Source organism: Rissa tridactyla, chromosome 1 (genome assembly GCF_028500815.1).
Source record: "Rissa tridactyla isolate bRisTri1 chromosome 1, bRisTri1.patW.cur.20221130, whole genome shotgun sequence".
Taxonomy (NCBI): Eukaryota; Metazoa; Chordata; class Aves; order Charadriiformes; family Laridae; genus Rissa; species Rissa tridactyla.
The window spans coordinates 164,106,495-164,130,725 of NC_071466.1; the positions used below are offsets into that span (position 1 = coordinate 164,106,495).

Sequence of the window (24,231 nt, forward strand, 5' to 3'; positions counted from 1 at the left end):
TCCTGGGCAGTTAACTTTCTGCACTTGCACTTCTGTTCAAACAAGTTTAGCTGCTTAGATGTCCACAGGCCAACTTGGGGAACTGAGATGAGGTCCAGCAATCTCCTCAATTAACTTACAGATAACACTAAAAACAAAAAAGCCTGCACACCAAGGGAGGTATGGGATGTGCATTCCCAAATGATCACAAGAATTCAGCTACATTGCTAGTGCTAACAACGAAATTAGGGAGAATTTTATCAATCAGCTCCGAGTAAGGGCAACTGACGTGTAAGCAAGCAGGACGCAGATACGACCATTTCTACTAGCTAGTGGTAACTTCCTACTTTTGACTAGTCACAAGCAGACAGATATAAATAGCTAAGATGGAGTAACTGGAAACCGCAGGGAATAAGTTTAAGATGTTCTAAGTCATGCAGAGCGCATACGCACCAGCCTGAATGAAGAAGTCCGGTCTCAGCCTGTACTGAGGGGTGACCTACTTCAAGTATCTCCTCTTAAGAGCAGGAGATGAAGAGCATGACCAAAAGCCCAGGCACACTGCAACACTCAATCATAACTTGAGTTCATTTGGTCATGAAGACAAGCCCTTAAGAATTTAGTTCCAATTTATATCACAAGTTATATATACAGTTCAATTGAAGCACTTCCACATTTAATTTAAGCAAAATAAGTTTCATCAGAAAGTTACACAAACCCAAAAAGCTTTATTTTTCAAAACCATACTTTATTTTTAAAGGCTAAGAGAAGTATTCAGAACTATATTTCTTCAGCAAAAAAGATTCACATTTCATTCTGCAGGGTCATTAGCATGAGAAAAAGCATTTGGGGATTTATTTTTTGCAACTGTTGTTGAGTTCCTACACCAATCCAGATTTATTTAAAAGTGGTAACATCAGTTATGGCTTAAGATACAGAAGTACAAAAAAAGTAACACAAATGTTGAGACTCGAGTGGTGAACAGGTAACTATGGTCATTCTTCCACAGAAAGAGAACGTTTTAGCTAAGACAAACAGAAGCAACAACTGTCTTTATTGGTAGACAAATCAACTGAACATCATCAGCAGTGACACTGCTTCAAGGATACCCACGCTGTTAATCCACAAGTATTAGAAGAACGTTCTGTCTGATCCAATTACTTCACCTTTTCCTCCGTATCACAAGCTTCAAAAACATGGAAGTATGAAACCACAACAGCTTTTTGTTTTGTTTTGGGGGTTTTGTTTGGGTTTTTTGTGTGGTTTTTGTTTTTCTTTTAAAGAAAATGATACAAGAAAAGATGGAAGACTACAGTATGCAGTGAAGAAGAGTCATCACCTCTAAAGAGCGAGCAGGACTTTGGCCAAGAAATTTTAATCAGTAAGCATGTAAGGACTCAGAACACAGAGCTGCAATTTTGTTGGGTATTCTCCCCTTCACTGATTTATAACTCTGCATTTACATGTTCTGGATGGCTTGCATTCAGTAGGACAGAGGTAGTGATGGGAACAAGATTCCTTCCCTAAAGTTTCCAAATAGATGAAACCTGGTAAGCATGGCCCCAAGGAAGGGCGACTGCAACCAGCGGAGGACCTGCCAAGTGGGAAGGGACAAGAGCACAAGCACAGACAGAAGCTGCTCTCCCATACCCAGACTGATAAATAAAATGTTATGTTAAGGTGCCGGACAAGAATGGAGCAAGTAACAAAACCTCTGTGGCCTCTGCAATATGTACTTCATGCCAGGTTGTGCAAAGGATACGACTGTACCTTTGCTGCACAGTTGTGGTGATCAAAATATTACATTATTTGTAGTACTGCCAAAAGTTCCAGTGTGTAACTAGCTAGCATGGTTATACTGATAATTTTGATAGCTATATAAAGTCAGTAACCCATTGAAAAAAACCCCAAAAACTTAAGGACTTGTATTTGCAGACAATTCCCTTATCCAGTTAATTCTTCAGACTTGTCCCACCTTTGCTATCTGTGACTAGGCTAACACTTCTGTCCTAAGGGGATTAAGACAGATTTCAACTGTTAAAGTTCCATCCTCTTTGCTCACTGAGAGCAATTTAAAAAAGTAAGTCCAAAATAACACAACAGCAGGTTTTTATCTTACACTCCTGGAATATTACAATTTCTTACAGGAGCTTTCATTCACAGGAAACTGTCTGTAATACTTACAATAAAAGGTCGCAACTCTTGGACAAGGAGAGATGGTTTAAACTAGGTCATCTGAATATAATTTGAATGCTATAAACCAATCACTGAATAAAGTCAACGCTTGGGGCTAGAGAGCAGCTCTCCTTTGAACACCCCGTTTCTCTGCTTAAGAAGATCGGAGGTACAATGGTTTGTTTTATTGCAACACTGGATAGCCAAATCCAATCCTTCCCGTTCAGATATGATTTTTAGGAACCAGGGATTTTATGGTTTACTGCCAAATTTGGCAGACAATTTACTGATGAGATTCATGACCTTGGGATTGTTCTGGTACTTGGACATATTTGCTGGGTTCTGGGCAACGTCTTGGAACGCAACCATAACTTCTGGATCCTGCAGGACAAAAAGCAAAATAATTAGGACACTTATAAAACAAGTCTACAAAAGTTAGCGGTTATGTGGTTCAAACACGAATCTAGTCTTGCTCAGCTTTTCACATGACAAGAGTAGATTAGAGTTTTGGGCAAGAGGTCTCTAAAGAGAACTCAATAACATAATGCATTATCTTAATGCTGCATCTGTAAACACCAGAGTCATTACTGAACTTGCTACAGTAATAGCGCAATGTGCAAGAAAGGGGACAAGATTTTTTTTCCCCAAAACAGGAGCCAAACACAGCCACACCTACTGGACTACTCCTATTCAAGCATCTTCAAATGCCTTTTGAAGGATGCAGGAGCTTTATGTGTGTAGCACGCATGACAGGATAACCCTCCTCCAAGCAATAGCTGCTACTCACCACTTTCACCTCTGTTGCTTCTAGCAGCAGAAACTTTAATCTGCTGGACTGTGAGCAAATGGTGTGGCAATGTTTGGCTTTTAAAAATGCATCTAATTCGCAGTCATTCCCCACCTCCTCTGAGAAATCACAATTAGAATTGAACCTTTTTGTCTCTCATCACACTACTATGTTGCAGTTAATAAACACATTCGCATATCCATGAAAGTCAGTGGTCAAAAGAATACCAACTTCATCTTCTCTATTTGGTATGAGAAGCAGTAATACTTCCTCCCCATATTTCTTGTACACCTTTGGCCTCCATTAAACTAGAATTGGTTTAACTCATTTTAAATGTGCATGTTTTGAACAGTGCCCTTTAATAAATCTGTGTAGACTGATTTTACATCTCACCCTGGAAAATGGTTTCCATTATAAGCAACTTCTGCAAAGATTCAAGTTTTCTTTAATCCAGCTAAAGTGCAAGCAGTTTATTATGTCCAATACAAATCATCTGCATCAACTGTAGTTTCATTTGCTGTTGTTTCTAGCACATTTAAGTAGTTTCTCTGAAACATATGATCTTCCCTAGACTACAGCAGATTTATTCTTTGGAAACCATCAAAAAACAACTGGTGTCCTCAGAGTGTCTTCTGTGCTACAGTAATACCACCCTGTTATCTATTCTATCAACAGACACACAGAAAAGCTGTTTAACAAGTCCGATCCAAAACTGCATTTCGTAGGTGTGGACACCACTGAAATCACCCACATGGTTCAGTCATGTTTTATACATGCTGGGAACCAAGAGCCAAGTCTTATCTTCTATTAGAAGGATTTACAAGTGTTTTGCCAACAATTGCAAAAGGGAGTCTGCTAAATCCATGACAAATGGTATGTTGACATTCAGAAAACAGACACTAGATGCATTTTCTCCACTTTACAGGATTCCTATGCAAAGAAAAAAAGACGACTTTCACAACCTCAAACTTCTTGAATTTTTGATTTCAAAATAAGGCACATGACTATAAAGATCGTGTCATGTTGTTAAATCTGTGTTTTCACCCGTATATGAATCCGGAACAAAAAGCTGGGTAAGCTCAGTCACCAGTTTGTATCAAAGTATACCTAAATGAATATTAAATATCCAATTTTACACTACATGTTTTACAGTCCTACAAATTCACAGCACATAAATTATTCTGTACTTGCGCAACTCCCTGGAAGCCCTAACATTAGGCTGTGTTTATAAAAATGTTTAACACATCCAAGGTTTCACATTGATGAGCAACATTATCTGAATAAAGTTTGAGACTGAAGATACCAATGTTTCCATAGAGAAGTATTTGGTACATAAGGTGGAATGGGAACCATTGTGTAAACAGCACTAATGAAACATTCAGTTTTCTAATGCTGTAGTCTTTAATTGCAGAAGGATGAAAAATACTTTTAAGGAAAAAGTTATCCCTATTCTTTTTTCCAACTTAGCATTTTTGTGGAAGTCTGGATCTAACATACAACTTCATGTGAAATAAGGAATCCATCATCTTACACATCACTCCTTTTGAAAAGGACTTGTATTTGACCCATGACAGCTCTCCAAATCACAAATGTCATGTTTTGTCCAGAGAAAGCAGTTGCACATATAAGATAGGAAGTACTACAGAACCCTCCAGCCAAAATAGTAAAATAAGAGAAACATACACACAAAAATTTCAGACAATTCTTGTGGAGACTAAAAAGCTTAGGGGCAAATGAGCTAAAATAACACGCATTAGAAGCCATTGCAGAAGGTCACAAATACTACTGTTAAGAAGATATGAAAAGAAACACAACTGAAGTTTTGTCACTTTGAGTCTTTTATACATAAAAGACTACTATCAGCCACAATTGAAAAAAAAAAAAGAAAAAAGGAAATAACCTGAAGACAATAAACCAGACTTTTTTGTAACACTGAGACAGCCTACATAATAGTCGCCAGCCACCATTACCTGCCAACACATTCCATAGCTGCACTGAGCAGAAGCCGTTCAGTGCAAACTACTGTCTTTTAAAACTAGAGTTTACGCTGCCAGTTCAGAGAAGGCCAGAATATAGTCAGACAATTTAGGAAAAGAAGGCAGCGCAGGCATAGGTGAAATGCTGAATAAATCATATCTAGACATAAAGTTTGTACAAAGAAGTCAGCAAGAGACTCAAGGCTTTGTGGACAGGTTCTACATGTTAAAGCCTGCCTGCATTATCAGAAAACGCTGTCAACACATTCTTGCGACAGAGTCCTACAGTATGTTAGGGCATATATAAACAGCATGCAATGGAGTCTTCTTAAAGGGATGTGGCAAGCGCTTAATATTTAGTTGCGCCTCAAAGCTCTGTTTCCAGCAACTCTAATTTCAAACTCCTTTATTACAGCATAAATTAACCAGGTAATAAATACAACTACAAGTCACGAGGGCTTTTTTAGATGGTTTGGATGCAAGTCAGCATTGCTGACTGCAGTAGTCTAAGTAAAGGTGTGTTTCCAAACACCAGAAACTATTAAGGGAAACCATAAACTTTTGTATGGCAAGTGATGCCTTTTTTGTGATTTCTGGGCATACCAAATAAGGGTCTTTTGTGATGCTTTTATTTAGATTGGGAGAACTGTTCAATGAGCTGATACTAACACATAACTGTAGTTTACCCACAGCAACCCATAAAAAGTAACAAGACACTTGATGATATGAGTATGCAAACGCAACTATATAGCTCAGATTCTTCCTAGCCCACCTGCCCCTAAAACTGATGTTGTCAGATATGTTCTATTTAATCTGTTGCAATACTTTCTTGTGTAAAAGTAGTCATGACGTTGAGCAATTAATCAAGCCTACTGGAGAAGTAAGCTTTTTGAACATGAATTTGGAAGATGCCAGATGTAGAACTATTCTGATAATACTTCACCTCCGGTAAAAATCAAGCGCTTAATCCCCTAAAGAGAAAGGCAAGTCTCATCTCAATATTATTGTAATATATTGTTTTGCAACATTGTTAACAAGTGCTTTTTTGTTTGTGCATAATTATCTCGCCACAATCTGTGTGCATTCAAAAAAGAAGTGAATTATACTATGCGGAAAATGACCATGTAAGAGACCCAGATGAAGAACTCTATATAACACTTAGTCTTGTCTATCATGGGTGGGGAGTAAGGGAGGGGAGGAGGGGGCAGCACCTTTAGTTAAGCTCCCATCAGCCTGAAAAATAGCTAACATTGATTCCAGACAGTCATGCCGCACACAGAAGGAGTGAATATCACAACAGAAATAAGCAACCGTCCCATTGCTATCCAGGTCACATCCTTCTTCCTTCCCTTAGCTCATAGGCACTGTTCTTCCATCGTTCAGAACATTTTGCTTTGATTTTAACAAATACTCACCTGCATGGCCGCAAGGACTTCTGGATCACTGAGAATCTCATTGAGACCTGGCATACCTGCCATTCCTGGCATACCTCCAGGCATAGCCCCAGGAAATCCACCTGCAAACCCAAGGCAAGAAGAATACATGATGAAAAACATGTAATTCATCTATACAGGAGGCTCACTGAGAGAGACCACACCTCTAAAGTCATGTCTTCCGTAAGGCTACAGCTGCTTCACTGAGTGGAAAGCAGGGTATTCATCTTCTCTTTGTGTGAAGACCTACGTCTTATTTCATCCATGTTTTTAACCAAACTGAATAGGAGGCTTGTAATGAGTGCCAGGTTCTAGCACCTTGTACACAGACACAGTTATTTTTCTGTTTAACTTAAATCAGGCAGATCTCAAGCCCACGAACATAAGGACTTTGAATGTCTGGGGTGAACAATTCAGGGCAAAAGCAGATCAGTAGTAGTATGTCCCAGGCACACTCCACATTTGGTAGGAACTTTAGGTTTGAAAAAGTTGTACCACCAAGGAAAAAAAAATTATTCCTGAAACAAAATGCTTGAGGTCTGTTTTTGAATCCTTAATCAGCAGCTACCCCAGCTGTGCTAAGCAGGGTAGGTACGGTCTCTCCAGTTCCCCTGACAAGCTGATCTGGTTGGAGCATGCACGCAGTTTACCTCAGCTACGTCTCAATCTTTGAGAGCATTAGTACTCTCTCTTGTTTCTCCCCAATTTATTGTACCCAAGAATAACATGGAAATCCCAATTTTCATGGAACTGTTGAAGGACAGCTTTTCTATAAGGTAAAATGCACTACCTCCTTTGAAAAAAATATTCTGTTCAACAATAGCTTGCAACCAGCACAGATTTCCCTAATATTCAATCCAATTTTTCAGTTTTAAACTATTGCTCTCAAGCAGAATGGGTCCAAGGCACCCTGGGTAATTTAGAAAATATTTTTGTATTAGTTTTTCAGCACATATTATTAAGCAAGTACTGTAACTTTGTGGTTTTCTCAGATCTAAATCCTTTCATTCTGTTATCCATCATTATTGTTTTCTGTCTTCCTTATACTTGCTACCCAGCATCAATCCTCTTTAAGAGAAAGAATCCCATCCTTCTTCCCACTAGTGCTTAAAGCTATTTGTAGGCAAGTTCTAAACTTTGTAACGCATTTTTCTCTGTTTTAGGAACAAGTGCTATAAAAACTGTCGTTATAATACTCCACACAGAAACATATAAAACTCCAACAGTCACCTCTACCTCAAGTATTCGTGCTTAAAAATAAAATACCTGGGAAGCCACCTGGGAAGCCACCAAACTGAGCTCCTCCTGCCTGTCGTCTTGCTTCTTCCTCCTGCAGATGAAAGCACATCATTCCACACAAAGCAATGGAACTGCAGACTGTTCTCTACTGCTCAACTGGTTTTAGGAGGAAAAAAAAATAGCTGAGACTGTTTCAGGTAGGTAGGCTGTCACAATAAACAAACAAAGCACTTGACTATGTCCAAAACCACCAACAAGAAATAGCAATGTCTACTTTTACTTTAGTATGTTTTTGCAGGTAAGTTATGCATAGTATGTTTTTACTCAGTACGAACTGTATGATTTAAGTGGATATGCTTAGAGCATACAAGTTATCTGACATCCCTGAAAACAGGGAACTTGCAGCCTTTGAATGAATATGGGGCAGTTTCCTATACAAGTGATGTTTTAACAGTTGGCAATAGGTGTAAACCATGGAGCGTCTCAACACCTTGCCAATGAATTGCTTGACATGCTAAAAGACAGCAGTGGCTTGCTAATACTATAGTTTACAATAAGGCATATGATGACAACTACAACAGTTCATAGGGCTCAAACATTCAAGAGTTTGGGCTCAGGGGTGTTCTTGTTTTCCAGTAAGAGCACAAACGCTAAGCTTCAAGTTACAGCAGTTTCCAAAAAATTAAATAAAGAAACATAATGGCTATTTTAACTATGTGCTCTTCCAGTGGTTGCCTCTGTCTCTATTCTTTTGAAACAGTTGACACAGAGCAAGAGAAAGCACAAGAAGGAAAAAGCATTCAGCCTATACAACAATTTACCTCTGGTCAGCTTTGAATTCATAACCTCAGACAGTCAAGTTGTTATCTGCTGGAACACCCTGCACCTTTGTGATGGATGCAAGAGCCTCTGTACGTACTTCTCGTACCCTTTTCACTGCTTTACCAAGTTTTTGTTGCATATTTCTAGAACTACCTGTACTCAATTTGCTTTTCCATGTTTTGATTTCTTCTGCATCCGAAGCATGTACTGCTTAGTCCATCCTGGTACTCAAGAGAGCTGAATCTGAGTATTGGCTGTATTTACACATTTGCACATTAACTCCTCATTTACGGTTAGTGAGAAAAAATGTATACATGCACAACGAGCAAACCAGGAAACCTGTGACAAAGCTCAAGAGCAATCCATGTGCAATACAATATTATTGGACTTGATGATCTTAAAGGTCTTCTCCAACCTAAACGATTCTATGATTTGTTTTTAGCTCCTCAACTTAACATTTTTAGAACTAACTGAAATATTTTAATATGGTGGGGGTGGGAGTAAAGCACGAAGAAAAAGCAAGCAAACTGTGTCAGAAAGTAAGGAAGAGAAGCAAAGTATTATTTGAATTTAGAACCCCCCACATTGGGAGACGCAAGTACTTGAAGTGAAAACTATTCTGTCACAGTCATACAATACGTGACATCTTGAAATACAGGATTAGTAGATATTCCAGACCCTGTTTTTGTCACAAGCAATAAAAGCAGATGCAGTACAATGCCGCCTTCTCCAGATTTCACTGTTGGTCAAGTAACCAAGATAGAATTAAATTTTAGAGAGTTCATACCTAAGACTTAAAACCGAAAGTAATTATTCTCCGCAATTCACTTTAAGCAAAATAACTATGACACTCTCCAAATTATTAAGAAATATTAAAGCCTAAGTATTCACCCTTTGTGCTCTCTCATGCTCTTCCCGTGCCTTCTTCACTCTTTCCATTCTTTCCTTGATTTCTTTTTCTTCACGTTTCCGCTCATATTTTCGGCGATGTTCAGCAATTTTCTGAGCCTGTTACAACAGAATACCAAGATTTCATGTACATTTCTAGCATACCACACAATGTATTTCAATACAAAATACATGTAAGCATAACCATCTGCTTTTACTAGTTTATAAATATAAGATTTGACTTCACATCCTAAAAGCCCTTTTGTTTCAGGAGTCATTTGCTATTTCCTCTCTACAGCAATCAATTATTCGTGTCTACTATCACCAGAACATGCACTCTCGTATACTTTTTACAGAGCTCTGTGACTTGCACCATAGTTAGAACTTAAGCACGTTATCATTCCACATCCCTTTGTGCTTTCATGCTGAACTCTTGATTTCTCCAGGGCCAGAACCAGCAACTTCCCCAGAAAAGGAGGAAGCAACAGCAATAGGAATTGTAAGTTTCCCCTGCACACAGACACACTTCAGGTACTGTTATTGCAGTTCCAGATGCCTTTGCAGCATGTACAACTAGACCTAAGCAGACCAAAGAATACCTGAACCAAACGAAGAAAGGGCTGGTGGGGAGAAAGTTTGCTTCCTAGTATTAGCTTTTTCTCAAGTCTATCAGATCTACAGCCCCAAGAGAGGAGAGTAGTTAGCAATGAACTGCCCAAGGCTCCTCATTCAGGGGTCATTTTAACAATAGAATATTAACTGCAGCACTGCTTTCCTGAAACCAGAATGTATCCTTATACAGCATTGTAAAAAATGGTTCATGATTTCACAAATTGTGTATGATGATCACCCTGTAACACTTCTGTAATAAAGAATATAGCAAAATCAAGGTTCAAGAACAGAGATACTAACTACTGCTACAGTGGACACTCTTCTGTTCTTTCAGACCACCTTTTAAACAAAGAAATGACTTTATAAAGAGTGAAGTTCCAATAAAACTTATTTTAGCTAGTATATATTCATTCCATACCACATCATTCTTGAAGTATATATGCAAGAGAGCATGCTGCAGGCACCAAGACTGACTGGTATTGAATGCAGTATGGGTTGGCAGAACCTGATCTTACGGCCATTAGTTCATTAAGAGAGAGAGAGAGGTTTGGGGTTCTTTTTAATGAAACATACAAATTTCCAAAGTTTTGACTTTCATTGTTTCTAAATATTTCGCAAAATGAACTAAGCATTTTTTAGAATTTAACTCAAGACTTTTGGACGAAAGTGCTACAAACTAAAAAGTCCTAGGAAAGCTGGAAGTAAGTCAGGTGAACATATCATCTTCACTTGTTAAAGATAAAAAAAAATAATCACCCATCATCATCCATTTTTCCTTGAACTACATAAACAAATTCCCCACAGTTGGCAACTACACATCGACGTATCACAGACATACTCTGCTGTTTCTGTGCATGCACAGATTAGCTGCAAAATAAAAGGTTCCCCCTAAGCCAAGCATTATGTACACGTCTTATGAAAGAGGTTGAGACCTAAGACCTAATTAGATTTACCACACATCAATAGCCTCCAACACAGAAGACTAACATATTGCAAGATGGTTTGAATTGCTGTTTTGCCAGAGACAGTGTCTTTTACAGTACTGAAAGCATAAGTTATTAGACACAGGAATGTTTATGCATGTGGTGGGCTAACCCTGGCTGGCTGCCAGCCGCTCACTAAGCTCTCCCACTCCCCCTCCTCAACAAAACAGGGAATAAAAATAAGATGGAGAAGCTCCTGGCCTGAGATAAAACCAGGGAGATCGCTCATCCGCTACCATCATGGGCAAAACAAACTCAACATTGTGAAGATTAAATTAATTTATTTCCCATTAAAAATAGAGTAAGATATGAAGCAACAAAGATAAAATTAAAACCACCTTTCCCCCGACTCCCCTTCTTCCCAAAGCTCGACTTCACTCCTTTGTTCCCCGCTCTTTTACCTCCTCGCCCCACCCAAAACAGCACAGGGTGACGGGAGCTGTGGTCAGTTCATAGCACTGCACCTCTGCCGCTCCTTCCTCTTCATGCTTTTTTCCTGCTCCAGTGTGGGGTCCTCCCTCCCAGGATACAGTCCTTCACAAACTGCTCCAATGTGGATCCTTCCCACAGGCTGCAGTTCTTTAAGAACTGCCCAGCATGGGTCCTCCCTACAGGGTACGATCTTTAAGCAACAGAGCGCTCCAGCACAGGTCCACCATGGGCTTCAGCTCCTGCCAGAAAACCAGCTTCTGCGTGTGCTCCTCTCCATGGGCCACAGTTTCTGCCAGGAGCCTGCTACAGTGTGGACTCTCCACCAGCTGCAGCTTCCTTCAGGACATACCCACTTGCTCTGGTGTGGGTTCTGCACGGGCTGCTGGGTGGACATCTCAACCATGGACGTCCACGGGCTAAAGGGAGACAACCTGCTTAACCATGGTCTTCTCCATGGGCTGCAGAGGAATCTCTGCTCCTGTGCCTGGCACACCTCCTCCCCTTCCTTCTTCACTGATCTTAGTGTCTGCAGGGTTGCTTCTATCAGTTGGTTTTTTTCTTTACTGCCTTCTCTCAGGGTGTTGCATTGCATTTTTTAACCTTTCTTAAATACTTTATCACAGAAGCGCCACTGGCATCGCTGACTGGCTCAGGTTTGGCCAGCAGTGGGTCTGGTTTGGAGCCAGCAGGAACTGGCTCCATCTGACATAGGGACAGCCCCATGTCTCTTCTTCCAAGATGCCAGCCCTGTAGTCTCCACCTCCCCCCAGCCTTGCCACTTAAACGCAATACAATGCAAAAACTGCAATCTGTGGTCTGTCAACCACTTTAAAGGAATGCGCAAAACAGATGAAAAAGAAAGCCTGCTATCAACAGCCTTACATTTTTTACACAGAAGTTCTTCCTTAGAAGAATGCTGGGGTCAATCACTTGAGAAAAACTGAAAACCAGTCTTACAGAGATTATGCTGCCCTCATGGGGTAGATTAATGAAATTACAGATCACAGCAAACGGCTTCCTTTGTAAAACATGTTTAGGATGAAGCTTTGATCAATTCAGAATCATTTTGAAAAAAATCCATTATCACAGCACTGTCTTGCTCTCCTGAATGTTTTGGTCTAGATTCTAAAATGCCTGGCGAACTTCAATTACTTCAGATTCTTCTGTTAAGATTTTAAAAAAGGAACATACTATTTCACAGTCTGGTTACATGCCCAGCCCCAGAGACTCAATTTCTCTGCATACAGCCATAAACAGCTGTGATTGAAGACAGAAGTATTTATAAACTCAGTTTATAGAAGTCTGAAGTGTAAGATGACACATGAACACATTCCCCCAGGACAATGCATATTGGAAGAATCTGAAGGCATCAACGTCACTCAAACAAATAGAGTAGGAACCTCCATTACGCCTCCCCACTTACTCTTGGTTGCACCTCCTTCAGCATGGCACTAGCATCTTCATCATAATCCAGTTTACAAGCTAATGCAAGATCGTGAGCGGCCTCCTCCCAGTGACCCAGAAGTCTGGAATTCAGAAAACACCAACATTCAGAAGGGAAAAAACAAACTGAACTTACAGTTCTTCAAAATATTTACAACCATGCAGCATTCAATATTTTACCTGCAGCTACATTTGAAGTTTAACAATCATGGTGTTTTCTGTAACCTACACACTAGGATGCCATTAGAGGATACTTGCTTGCTTCGTACCCTTACAATAACTTTTCCTTGAACTAACAATGATGAAAAAACCAGTTAGTTTTAAATCAGCTAGTGTCATTGTCTGCTATGAACAAGAAGGGTCCAACAGGGAGAAGGTACCCTACCTAAACACATGAAGCAAACTAATAAAAATACTCTGCGCCACTAGGCACATGTGTAGTGTAAAACTACACATTCAGTGCCCTGTACAAGTCTACACAACTACTACCTCAAGCTTAAGTGGACCCTCTTTACTCAGCACTCAAACATCCTAGCTAACTGGATGCACCATGTCTTAGTTGAAGAAGTCATTACAAGCTACTGTGCTCACTTCTTAACTATTCGTTTACACAAACTCTTGACAATCAAAAATTTAAGCAAATGCTCGTATTCCTAAATGGCCAAAGCACTTCTGCTTATAGACTACCAGTCTTCTCACTCTTTGACTCCATGCCGTTTATTAAAACTGTAGACATTAACAAACTACTCTCTGAACACTGTTTAAATTGCCTTTTTTTTGAGTGAGTTCTATTAGCATTTACTCCTTCAACTTTTATACAGACTGTAAGAAGCATCACATTATTTTCTTTGGCTGACTTACTGTCATTTAAAAAAACAAAACAGTTTAACTATAGTTGGGGGAGGATGCACACTGGCCTAACGCCATCTTAAATAATCACACTGTTCGCTTAATACCATTCTCCAATTGCAACAAATAGTTCCCTTAATAACTAGACAGTTTAATTTACTATGTAAAAGAGCTCTAGGATCTAATGGGATATGGGCAGCAAAGAAATGTTTAAGAAGTATAATATAAACAATATAAGAAATATAAGCAGAGAAATCCTAGTAAATAAAAACCAAACTAAAAAAGTGAAAACAAAAGACCTCCAAACAAATAAATCCCACTGTCCTAGAACTCATGATCTTTAGCAAATGATTAGAAAATGCTACTCAGAGCAGCAGTAAGGTATTAGAAGGTATGTTTAAAAAAAAAAAAAGACAGCATCAGAACAACTACTCATAAACTGCGATCAATAAATCACCATCATCCTTTCTTTCCTGTGAGCCATACACTCAGCACAATGGTTTCCTGGCTCATGGCTACTGTTCTCAGGTACAAGACAGACAGTTCATAGACACGGAGAAGGAGGGAATACATAAAGAAAACTGTTCTCCACAAGTAAAGAGAGTATCAATTACAGGTGCAGTTCATTACCTGTGTGCTTTCCCCCTCCATTTGTAGGTCTGTGCTGAGTCAGGATTAATCTTGATGGCTCTGTCACAATCCCTAATGGCAGCATTCGGCTTCTGTAGTTTCACAAAAACACTGTGGGAACAAGAACATTTATTGTACATATTGAAATACCAAGTTACTAACTTAAGCTGGAAATAATTTTGGCTGACTAACAGGCAAGCTAGTAAGATAATACACTTGAAGAGCCGAGTTCAAAAAGATTTTGTAGTGATGATGAAGTCACTGAAATTTAGTCGCCCTCCCATCATTGTAGGTGAATCATAAGAAGCTAAAGTATTCATTGTTTAGACTCAAGCTTTGCCAGCAATAATATCTTTAGTGGACAAGGAACGGATACATAAATGCAAAGGACAGTTCAAATCCATGGTGTCTCAAGTCTATAGCCAATGGCAACTAGCAATTTGAACAAAACAACAATAATAATATGCATGCCATATCACATAGTCTTTAAAACAGTAAGACAAAGAAAGCACAAGTTATCATACAGGCTAAAAGAATCAATGGCTAGAATCATCACGAACTATAAAAGCAGATAGGGAGATGAGTCACCAAAATTAAAAGAGGCAAAACAAAACACAAACCCAGAAAGTATCCCCAATCCCTCGTCAATTTTACAATACTGAAAATTTTACAATACACAAGCATATGAGCTTAACTAGTAGGGCAGTACTTTAGAAGGTAGAGGCATTCAAATTAAAAAACTCTGAAGAAAACAGTAAAAAAACCCAAACAACACCCAAAAACCCACATTCCTGAATTGACAGAAGTATTTGATATTCAAGATATTCCAAGTTAGAACTTCTACCTTTTTATATATACTTGAAAACAACATTATCAGCAATTAGAGTGCCTGTAAGTAAGTAATCATTAAGGCTTGTTATAAAGCAAGCAAGCACAAAGTCATACCTTCTCTTCTAGAATCAAACAGGTGGCCAATGTGTCAGAAAACTGTCTCACAGCTACCAACGGGAGACATCCTAACTCACAAAACTCCTGGTTTCCCAAATGCACAAACCCTCTAGAACCAAAACCCAAGTCCACCAGAGAGGTGCATTATTCACAGCACTTGGTTAGCACTGCTGTTACAATGCAAGTTTTACTATATCCTAATATTCTGTTTGCTTCTTTCTACAATAGACCAAATTGAGATAACTTTTAATCTTCTCCTAATGCTCTTATTTTTCATTGCTAATCCCAGTCCAGAGAAGATACGACATTTTAAGAGGTTTTAAAAATACTACTATGATGGCAACAACAACAGCGTATTAAGGTACACAAGTGGTGTTACATGCAAAAACTTTGATACAGAAGGGAAAAAACAGCAAGGCATGCACCAGTTGAGATGTACTAGGATGGAAGAGTTAAAGGACACTACGTAATCACATGAAGAGTCATCAACAGTTAAACATTTCTTTGAATTACGCCTTGCTATGGAAAAGATATGGTAAACTATCAAATCATCACGACTAGTGATTGTTTGTGTACATAAAAGGAGAAAAAAAAAAAGTATCTGTGGGAACTTCTGCAACCCATATTTGCCCAGCCTTCCTCAAGAATTAGGAAGATGAATATGTTTGGGCATTATGACGTTAGGGCAACCACACATCAAATCCGACAATGTTCCCAGTGCATCCTGTTCAAACGCAGGATTGTTGAAAAGAAACATGTCTACTTCACAGTGAACAAATTCATTTAGCAGGTGCAACAAGGAGAGAATTCACATGATCCACAATTAACTTTGCATCTAAACAGGACATGATTTCCATCATTGTCTTAATCCCAGAACAACCTTCAGACTTTACAAGTGTTTGTTATTCAGCGTTATTCTAACTCAACATACCAAAAGCCGTATTTGGATCATTCTGTTAGTCTATTATCAATATTCCACGTATGGTTGCTTCAGCAAATCTGGTTAATCACATATAAGAGAAAATGCATGAAGTGCACTTTTCTCTTTCGCTCATCTGGTTTGAGTTTACATAGATCCCCAAGTTGCCATTCTACTTAGGTTCCTTAATGAAAATAACAGAACAGGCAGAAACATAAATCACTAATTTATAATGACTCACCTTGCCCTCTTGGCGTACAAGATAGCCAAACAAGGATTCAGCTTGATAGCATCTGTGAACAAGTCGACAGCCTTCTGAAGTTCACCTAAACAAGAGTACCAGCAAAGTTTCAATCATTATGCAATGAAATTACATCCAAATTGCCAAACCTGCCTCTTACAGGGTGTTAAGTCCTTAGGCACTTCTTAAATGGAACATTATCAACAAAGGAAAATCAATTTCTCCCTCTTGTGATGTTACTGAAGTACAAATTCCAAAATTAATGCTGGAGAGGAGGAAAGACTTTTCCCAGGTAAATTTGTACATTTAACTTCGTATGCAATCAAATAGGAAGTCACATCTTTATTACACAGCTTCTCACCGCATTAAGACAAACCACTAGAGACACTAATCATAATACGTAGGGAAGTACTATAATGAGCAATTTGTAATTAAGATGCTGCAGTACCTCACTTCCCCTACCCTGTGCGAAACTATAGCTACATTGGGAAGATAGCACTTAAATAAGCTTTCGTCTTCCAGATAGTTTTGGATATCCAGCAGGAAGTGGGCTTTCTTTTCCTTCAAAGCATTGAAATTGTCCGAGATATTTACTTCCTATTTTAAAAAGGAGAACCAAACCTTATGTCCTTGAATATGTACTAAAAAACAATTAATCACCTTCACTTAGAGCATTTATTGCTTCAATCTTCTTCTCATTAGCTTGATCCATCATCTCTTCAGTTACCTAAGAAAATAAAAATCACACACAAAACCCAAAAGCTGTAGAGTCCAGGCCAGAATTACCATGGTAAGACAGCACTGAAGAAGGGAGCTCCAGTTTTCTGATTCCAGAATCTTGTTTTTAATTTGCATTGAAATCATAGTTTAAAAAAAAAAAAAAAAAAAGGAAATAACTTTCTTTCAGACATTACCCACCATTACTTTTAGCTAGAAAATGCTCAAAAGATAAGTTGAATAATAGCATATTTCTACATATCTAGCTTTCATGGGTGTTTTCATAAATTTTTTTTTAGTGTTTTCTGACACGATTTTCCTCACTGAACTTTTTGATGGACTCTAACCTTGAATAAGGAAAGACTGTTGTTTTGAGCCAGGAAGTCTTCTACTTTGGAGAAAAAGAGCCAAAGCAACAGCTGGCTACCTAGCTAACATGGTACTCATCTCCCCTCAGCTGCTATCCTTGACTAAACTCAAAACTTCTCCCTAACTTTCCTACCACCACAGACAATGAAAATATTCTGCTTACCTCCACATTTTCATCTCCCATTTCTTGAGGGTCATCATTGTCTGGTTCAATCACTCCCTCATTGTCAATTTCTGGACGAAAAACAAAAAACAAGATTAAGCTCCATCTACAAACAAGAAAGGATTTCCAGAATCACGTTCAAATTGGTGAAATGTGATAAAGTCATCTGTTTTCCACACCTAAGTCACTCTCTTCACTTTCTGGTTCAGGTGATTTAGCTGGCTCCTCTGGCTGTTCCTCTGCTTTGCCCTGAAAGAGAAATGTATTTGTAAACATACATTATTTCTGGCTGATATTCTATTCCCACTCTAATAAATAACAATGCATCAGAAAATCCAAAATTAATCTCCAAAGCATCAGGCTGCTCTACTGAGCTAAAGGCTAACCTGTTTTATTTTTAAGATACAAATCTCCTTTTTCCTCCTCTCAGATTAAGTCTATCAGGCATGCAAATAATTCAGAGCCCAAATTATGATGCATGAACTTCTACTATCGGTAAAGCCCATCCTTCAATTTGCACAATTCAGTAATCAAAACCCAATAATCCAGATAATACCCAATTCAGAACCAGTTTTGCAGTAAATACTAACCAATCCTTCCAATCTTCCTGCCTTCCCTCGCACATTCTATGGATCAAAAATTCTCTCAATCTAATACTATTAAGCCAGGGTCCCTTAGCAGTGAACAATAAGCTGGTGTCAATGATCAAAATATTGTTTCCATTTGACAAGGTCAGATGTTTTTGCCACTTACACATACTTAGAATGTTTTTTCAAATATTTTCCTATAATTTTCTAACTACAGTACTAATTTCCTCTGAATACCATAACTTAGCATGTCCTGCTTTATCACACACATAAGCTGCTTGCCTGCATATTCAGTGTCACAGACTATTTGCTGTGTACACACAGCCCCTTCCTCCATACAGTTCTAACTAGCCGGTAATTCCAGCATCCACTGTCTTGTTAAATCCAAAAAGGGAATTATACTTTTTACAAAGGAATTTCAGGCTTGGGAAAATCCCAATATGAGTATCTGCAACCCAAATTTATTATCTCCCTTAAAGCAAATGAACAAAAAACCAAGGAAAAACTCTTCCACAATACTGCTTTAAAAAGTTCCTAGTTCAACTGTTCACTTCATTACCTATCATGCTCACTAATATTTCTTCTCATGCAAAGATTATAATTTAATCCACTGATGACTACAGAAGAGGTGTATAAACAGTGAGAACACAAAAAAATAAATCAAGACTTTGTCTGGCATTCGCATTGCACAAAGCATCAGGCATTCAGGATTAGGGAAATGGAGCATGATAACGCTTGAAATAAATTAGGAAGCCATCTGTAACAAGTCATCTATCTACAACATGCAATGGGCTTCAGACTGAACTCCTCCAATCACTCACCCTAGCACACTGACCTACCCTATTTTAGTGAAAATGGACACCAATTTTTTCCCTCCTCCTGCTCAGTATTTTTTGCAGAGTCCAAATGTTAGTTTTCAATGATAAATTCTTCATATCTCACCTTACTTGTCTCCTCTGCGGAGGCATTGGCTGGAGCAGGCGGTATTGTGCCTCCCATGCTTTTCAGCAAAATAGAGAAGAGAGAAAACAAAACAATAAGATTATCAAGAGAATGACATGTGTTTTGATTCAAATCCTGCTGATAATCTCAGCTTTTTGTTGTTACACAAAACATGATGATCCAACTCACTGTAAAACCAGCAAATAAAAAGCATATATCCACCATGGTTTCCTCAGTGTAACATAATGCCCACCATGTCTGTTGGCTCTTTCACCTAGAACCCCACTGTCATTTGGACTCATGCACACCACCCACCCACCCTTTCTCACAAGGAAAAGCTGCCTCCTTGGCTGAAATTTTCTCCTTAAAATGTAACTTACTTTTTAAGTCAAAACTAAGTATTATTATTATAGATATTACTAAAATTAGAATTATTTTTGGAACAAAGGTCTAACAAGTTAGGAAAACCCTAATGGCCTAAAATGCTTATGCAATTAAAAAATCGCTGCCTAGAAAACAATTTTATTTCTCTTATGTATTTCAATATTCATGCATTTCCTTAGCTACGAGTTAAGGAGCATTCTCTGTATAGACAGCATTCTTTCAATATAGAATAAACTTCTATATTATATCGACTTTGGTTAGCAGCCAAAAAGAAGCATAGGCTGAATTCTCTAGCTGTTTCATATAACATCTAATCATACCCAATGGCAAGCTGCCACAAGGACTACCATTCCCATCCATCCTCTGCCCTGCATTCCCATCTACTGATAGTTTTCAATTGCTCTGGCCATACACACTCCGAAGGGAAAAAAACAACTCTATCAACTCGGCAGCCTTGACCAACTCCCCTGGGCCGCACACAACTGCTCAGATGTGATGCAGGGGAGAGGAGAAGGAAGTGGGCAAACAGGAACGGGCACGAGGAACTGGAAGGGTGCAGGACTATCTGCTTTCAGGAATTAGTGCAACATAAAACTATATCCTAAGGACAAGATCCTACACCTTCTTAACTCAGGCTGCTGCAGTCCCATTCTCCTTTCTTTCCTCCCTCCCAGCACTATCTCACAGTCAGGCCCCAAACTGGCTGAAAACAAACCTGGACGGGGCAGGACAGAACGGGGACAGGGATCAATTGGGGAGAGAATGTAGGAAAGGAAAGAGGAGGTGGAAGGACTGACAGGTCCTGGCACAAGGCCCTGCAGAAAAAGGCAAACGAACAGCACTACACTACCTTCAGTTTACAAGGATAAACTGTCAAGATAAAATACCACAAATTACAAAAACTGGCACCTTCGGAAGCTATTGCAAAAAAAATCTACAAGTGTCACTGGAATGTTGTCACTACTTAATCTAAGTTATACTGCAAGGACTAAACAATTGCAGCCTGACAAATCCTTAGAGCTAGGCAAAAAACACAGTACATGTAGTAACTGTTCCTCCTAAATTTTTACCCTCATAGGCTGACAATAGGGCATATAATTCTTCACCAGTCTGTAAAAATCAGTTTTCTCTAGGACGACAGGGACTGTCTAGGGAAGCCTTGGAACTTCTCTTCTCCTGCACAAAGGAAACCACAAATTCCGAAGCATTTTAGTGGTGCCAATAGCTAATATCCAGGGTAACACAATGCTCACAAGTTAAGATCCATCTAATGTTTGTTTGCAACACTTCTTTTTTTTTTTTTTTTTTTTTCTTTTTTTTAAACAATAAGACTCTTTCAAAGCCTGGCTTACTGGAAAAAGACTGAGAACACTCTAACTCTAAAAGGTCAATAACATTCACAGCTTCCAATCATGTATTTAACGACAGCTCAAGCTAAAAAAAACCTGCAGGAATCAAATTCTTGAGCAATTCCAAATTACCAGTCTCAAAATCAGATGATTTTAAGTCTGACACCTTGAATCACCTCAAGACTGAAACAACTTGGTCAGTCTCCTCTGCCTTCTTCACATACCCCCAAAAACCATGATTAAATGCACAGCAACGATATTTATGCAAAGTCTGCCACGTATTTAACCTCAACTGCATACAGACATATGAGACAGTTTATAGGAAAAGGCAGGTACTGAGCTGTATAAACAGCGCACATGCAACAACAACAACAAAAAGATTTTGAATTAAACCTTTGTGCTAAAACAGAGTTGTGCAATTCCAGTAACAACTCCTGGGAGCTGTCAGGGCTCCATTGCAGCAACGACTGCATCACTCATCACAGTGATGAGAAGTGCCGCTTTTATGACTTGTTGGAAGAACTACAACTGTTATTTCTGCATCCACTTTCATCACTGACAGCAAAATTATCTTTAGAAAGAAACTGGATTACCGAGAATTCAAAAGGGTCAAATTCTATTTCAACAAAACAACAACAAAAAAGGCAAAAAGCCCTGTTCATCAATTAGGGATTCTGTGCTTTTCTTTTAACCACTGCTATTGTTTCTTTACTCAATTGCAGGTTTGTGAAACGGGTTGACTTTTAATGACTCATTTCATAACAATTTGTGTCAAAATATTTGTATTTTTATGCAATTATGAAAAAGCAGGCAAGACTAAAAGGTGATGTCAGAACACTTCCCAAACATAAGCATATACTAGTGCATGCTTTCTATACAGAGAGCATCTATGTTGAAATTAAATACAACAGCTAGACAGAATAAAGGTTAGAAGATAACAAGCGCATGAAAACAGCAAAGACTTTAGGTTTCTGATGCAACATTAACAGCTGGTCAGAAATAAAGCATCCCATTCTGGCTCTGTGAGCAGTTAGCATCATTTAAGTTAGAATCATTAGCTTTAAGAAATTAAATAAATTCTCAACATTTTAGTTGAAAAATTTATTGATGGATTCCAGTATCATTCAGACATTATTCTCTAATCACTCTTAACATTATCTTGGGGACTAAACCTATGTCTTTTACATTAATACAGGTAATCCTGACCAAGATAGCAGACTCATTGAGATTACTTCCACCCAAAGCCAGGCCACGTTAAGTTTCAAGCAGCTTCCAAAGAATTAGAAGACCCTATAAACACACTTCATAGTCCTACTGCAACCAGCACTATTACGGAAGTGAAGAGGGGGACCCACCAGACTTCCAAACAATTTGACATGAGAAGTAATTTGTCTATCAAACCAAATATTCAGGTGTAAAACTTACTCAAATATTTAGCTCAAATACGTGAAGAAAACCAGAAAACTTAAGAGTTATAGGAGGTTCTACTTAGAAATATTTTTTAACTTCTGAGACAAAGATATGCAGTGAAGATTTTACGTGGAAAAAAACACTCCACAGTTCAAACCCTAATTTTAATTCTTATAATACAAGCACCCTTCTATTAACCAAATACAAACTCTAAAGATTTATCTGAAGTTAGAGCCCTCCCCATTAACAAGGAGAAAGCAAGAAGTCGGATGATCACCTTCCCATTCCCTAAAGCTTTCTCTGGCTAAAAGAAGTCAATGTTATTCTTCTCCCTCCCAAAATACTCTGTTCACATCTTCAGAATTACACAACAGAACAGTGGATGTAACCTAGGGTGAGGCACTGAAGTGTTTTGCACATTAGCAAAAGGAACTAAAGACCTGCAGTAGGATAAAATAGACATGCAGCTCCTTCCTAGGCATACATGCAGCTACTATCACTACTCCAAGCTTAGTTAAAGAGGACTGGTTTTACAACCATCTAATATTCACATACCTAAAACAGTTTAAACATCACTGTAAAAAAAAAACCCCAAGTAGTTCATTGTAGCAATTGTCATGATGACATACTGCAAAATGCCAGTATTTACTTATATATACACGCACACAAAGCCCCACTAGTTTTTCAATTACAAGTACTACACAGCAGAAAGTACAGTTAAATTACTTTCAGATCAAAATTTAAAGTAAACTTTCTAAAGCAAACCCCAGTTTGTCACTAGATAAAAATCTTTTGACTTCCCCTTTCACAAAACGTGTGTCTGCAAGGACTTTACTCACTTCTGAGCCCTTTAGCGAGGGCTGCAGCTATGAAAGCCAAGCAGAGGCACCCCAGCTGCATACGGGGGTTCTGTGGGTTCTCTGCCAGCAGCAGAGGACCTCAAGCTTGTGCTTCTGGACGCTCAGGGTGGAACCCGAGAGTGTTTTCACACCGGGAAGCATCTGCGGTGACAGGCCACGCGCGCACAGACGGCTACGTGCATCGTGAACAGCAAAGGCTTGAAGCGCCTCACAGGGGAGCGAGATTTCAGCTCGGTACGTGAAACTTCAAGGGGCGAAACACATTTTGGGCCGGGAACCGTTCCGCGTGTTAACCCGTCAGGTATTTTACGCTTTTTTGGGTACCGGGATGTAAATCGACGCCACTCACCTCCCCAGCAAACTCGCCTCCTTTTAAGACAGGCTAGCCAACTCCGCTGCATAATGCGAGCATTAGCTGGGTTAAGTATTACTCTGGGGCTTTCCAGCCTGGAAAGCTGAGACACTGAGATGGCCGGGGGGAGCAGGTTTTTGCAACGGGTACAGGCAAGAGTTTTAAAAAAGAAAAAACGCAACAATAACAAAACAATACGAAACAAAACAGTAACAAATCTTTTTAAGGCTCGAGCTGTAACCACGCCGCACCCCGCAGCGGGAAGGGAGGAGGGAAGGGAGGCGGCCGCGCACCGCAGCCGCTCCCCGCCAAACACCCGTCAGGCAGGACCGGACCGAACCGCCCCCCGACACACACACACCTTCACGGCCACGCGGCGGGGCCACCCGCCGACACGTGCCGCCGCCCCTCCCCCCACCCCCGACAAACTGCGTCCCGCGCGAGACCACCCCTCCCCCCCGCCGCCGCCGCCCCCCTCACGGCCGCCGCCGTCCCTCACGGCCGCCTCAACGGCGGCGCGGCCCCGTCACCGACCTCTCCACCCACTCGCGGAGGAAAGCCAGCTCCTCGGTGTGCAGCAGGGCCGGGTTCTGCTTGCAGAGCCTGACGAAGGCCCGCAGCTCGCTCAGCTTGCGGGCGTCCATGGTAGAGAAGGAGCAGCAGCAGCAGCAACCAAATCCCGCTCGCTTCCCTGCCCAACCGCCGCGCGGCGCCGTGGAAGCTTCCAGCCCGCCCCGCCCAC

General features: G+C 39.7%; 1 protein-coding gene across 1 annotated transcript; it reads right to left on the minus strand.

Annotated features, from left to right (window-relative positions):
- Positions 1-706: 706 nt before the first annotated feature.
- ST13 (ST13 Hsp70 interacting protein) lies at positions 707-24,222 on the minus strand. The gene is made up of 12 exons (XM_054203184.1): positions 24,024-24,222; positions 19,135-19,192; positions 17,785-17,854; positions 17,606-17,676; positions 17,017-17,083; positions 16,357-16,441; positions 14,249-14,359; positions 12,750-12,852; positions 9,303-9,419; positions 7,617-7,680; positions 6,333-6,433; positions 707-2,535 (listed from the first exon to the last, which is right to left on the minus strand). Exons 1-12 carry the CDS (start codon positions 24,131-24,133, stop codon positions 2,407-2,409), a joined length of 1,086 nt encoding a protein of 361 aa, XP_054059159.1. The 5' UTR covers positions 24,134-24,222; the 3' UTR covers positions 707-2,406.
- Positions 24,223-24,231: the final 9 nt, after the last annotated feature.